Genomic DNA, 3,175 nt, shown 5'->3' with positions numbered 1-3,175 from the left:
GTGTGTGTGTGTGTGTGTGTGTGTGTGTGTGTGTGAGAGGGCGGGAAAAAAACTTGTGTATTAGAAAAAACTGGCACTGAGAAAAAACTTTCGGGTGAAAAAAATTTTTTTTTACCTAAAGTTTCCTCCTCTCAGCTGATTGGTCAGTTGGTCAGTGTCATGTCAAACACAAGTTTAACAATCCAATCAGAGAACGGACAGGTTGTCTGTCGCTGTGACTCTGCAGGTCTCAGTGACATGATGTAACTCATTGGAAGGTCCTAAAAAGCCAAGCCAACTTTATTTATAAACACTTTAAAGTGCCTGCAACATTACATTTTTGCTATTAATATGAAAGCATTTTTGGAATTATAACTATGATAGTTTATTGCAAAAAAAACAAAAAAAACCAACACTGCTGAGATGAACAACCCCGGATTGTCCATCACGAACACCATGGGGTCACGGTCCTTCATGCTACAACTACTGCAGAATTACAGGTCAATCTCCAACCTTCCATTCATCAACAAAACACCTGAAACATCAGTGTTTCAACAGTTAAACAGCTTCCTAATGATAACTAACCGCTTTGATGTCTTTCAGTCTGGTTTCTGCTCACCACAGTACTGAGACTGTCCTCATCAGTGTTCAGTGACATCCATATTACCACATGCTGTGGAAGAACCACGGTGCTGGTTCTGTTGGACCTCAGTGCAGCATTTGATACCGTCGATCATGACAATTACTGAAACGACTGGAGAGTTGGGGACTCTCCAGTCCAGTATTCAACTAGTTTGAATCTTACATAAAGAACAGGGATTTCYTTGTTTCTATAGGTAACTTCTCATTGAAGCAGACAGAAGTCACATGTGGGGTACCCCAAGGTTCAATMCTAGGACCTCTCTTATTTAATATCTACATGCTCCTGCTARCTCAGGTTATAACAGGAAATAAGATTAGATACCAAAACTACGCAGATGTCACCAGGTGACTCTGAACCTATCCGATCACTGARGAGATGCTTGGAACAGATGTGTGGATGTGCCAAAACTTTCCTCAGCTGAAAAGAAACAAAACTGAAGTTCTTATCTTTGGATCTAAAGAGGAACAATCTATGGTCAACACACAGCTTCAGTTGATACAGCTAGAAACTAGCAGTCAGGCTGTAGTCTGGGTGTGGTGACGGACTCTGACCTGAACCYTCCGAGTCACATAAAGACAGTTACAAAGTCCTTCTATCACCTGAAGAACATTTCCAGGATTAGAGGACTAAAGTCTCACAAAGATCTAGAGAAACTCATCCATGTGTTTATCTCTGGTCACAGTGATCACTGTAACAGTGTCTTCACAGGTCTGCCTAAAACATCCATCAGACAGCTGCAGCTGATCCAGAACCAGAAAGACAGAGCACATCAACCCAGTTCTAAAGTCCTTACACTGGCTCCCAGTAACTCAGAGAATAGACTTTAAAATATTATTAGTTTATAAATCACTTAACGGCTCAGCACCACAACACATTTAAGACCTGCTGTTRTTGTATCAACTTCCAGACCTCTCAGGTCTTCTGGTTCTGGTCTGCCCTGCATCCCCAGAACCAGAACCAAACATGGAGAAGCAGCATTCAGCTTTTATGAACTGCAAATCTGGAACAAACTCCCAGAAAACTGTAAAACAGCCGAAACTCTTGAGTTCCTTTAAATCAAGACTGGAAAAACCACCTGTTTATAGAGTTGATTATGAGACATTATAAATGAAACATTAATCAACATGTTGATGTGTAACAATGACACCTGACAAACTGTAATAATTCACTTGTTAACTGTGTTCTATGACTTTGTATTTTTTGTATTTTTATGACTTTGAACTGCCTTGTTGCTGAAATGTGACATACAAATGAACTTGATTGGTTGATTGACAGCCATTTCCATCCTCTTGGTAAAATCTACCATCTGTCCTTCCTGGGCCCTTTCTTTGACTCCAAACCTGCCTTGCTTCTCTTCACTTTAGTCTWTTGGACACATAAAACATCTACATTTCTTCTCTGCATCATGTCAGAAACTCCTCCTTCGCCTGTCTTCTCTGTTCAGCATTGCTGTTCTCAGTCCTAAACTCTTCAATTTGCTCTCCTTCTGTCTCCTGRCATGTTYCCCTCCTTTTCACCTAACAGTAGAGCACTATCCATTGGTAACGTTTGTCAACAGCACTGGTGGCAATTGTTAATTTGAGCCTCAAATGATCCAGTATGGTGTTTTATCCAGATGTCCTTCCTGACACAACCCTCACTGTTTACTCTGACCCGGGACCACTAGAGACATACTGGGTTGTGCTTCTTGATGACTGGTTTATGTACAGATGTTACTCTATAATAAATAAATGAGACCTTCTTTACCTGACTGACAATTGTTTTTAAACTATCCAACAGGTTCAGAAGAAACTGAGGAAGCAGGTCTCAGGATGGTTCTTSTTGGAAAAACTGGCTGTGGAAAGAGTGCATCAGGAAACACCATCTTAGGAAGAAAAGTTTTTAAATCAAGGCTTTCTCCTTCATCTGTGACATCAGAATGTCAAAAAGAAACTGGACAATTCAGAGGTCAGCGTCTGTCAGTGGTTGATACTCCAGGTTTGTTTGACAACTATAAAAGTGAACGAGAAGTGAAGAAGGAGTTCTTCAGATGCATTTCTTTTCTTGCTCCTGGTCCTCATGTGTTCCTGGTTGTGATCCAGSCAGCCAGATTCACAAAAGAAGAAGAAGATAGTGTAAAGCTCATTCAGAAGGCTTTTGGAGCAAAATCATCAGMTTACACCATGGTTCTGTTCACTCGGGGGGATGATTTGGAGGCAGACAGGGTCTCAGTGGAACAATTTATTTCTGAAAATSCATCTCTCCGTAACCTCATCCAGCAGTGTGGAGGAGGATATCACGTCTTTAACAACAGGAGTGAGGATCCATCTCAGGTCAAARAGCTGCTGGAGAAGATCAGGAGGATGAACGATCTAAATGGAGGAAGTTATTACACCAATGAGATGCTGAAGAGAGCTGAGAAAGCCATAAGAGAAGAAACGACAAAACTTCTGAAAAAACAGTCACAGATGGGGCRGGCTGAAGCAAGAAGAAAAGCAGAAACAGATAACAAGTTTATTKTAGCTGCATTGGGAACTGGTGCTTTAGGTTTTGTTACAGGTGTTCTTATTGGAG

At 41.1% G+C, this 3,175-nt stretch overlaps 1 protein-coding gene across 1 annotated transcript in view; it reads left to right on the top strand.

The window, feature by feature from the left end:
• Nucleotides 1-3,175, top strand: part of LOC106532904 (GTPase IMAP family member 7) — a gene marked incomplete at its 3' end in the record, with an annotated part of 3,849 nt that extends 674 nt beyond the window's left edge. Inside the window, 1 exon segment of the mRNA XM_014029071.1 lies at nt 2,402-3,175. Coding sequence (XP_013884525.1) covers nt 2,402-3,175 — 774 coding nt within the window.

The sequence above is a fragment of the Austrofundulus limnaeus genome, unplaced genomic scaffold, assembly GCF_001266775.1.
Source record: "Austrofundulus limnaeus strain Quisiro unplaced genomic scaffold, Austrofundulus_limnaeus-1.0 Scaffold848, whole genome shotgun sequence".
Classification (NCBI taxonomy): Eukaryota; Metazoa; Chordata; class Actinopteri; order Cyprinodontiformes; family Rivulidae; genus Austrofundulus; species Austrofundulus limnaeus.
The sequence above is the reverse complement of the archived record's forward strand: the minus strand, read 5'-3'. Positions and strand labels throughout refer to the sequence as shown.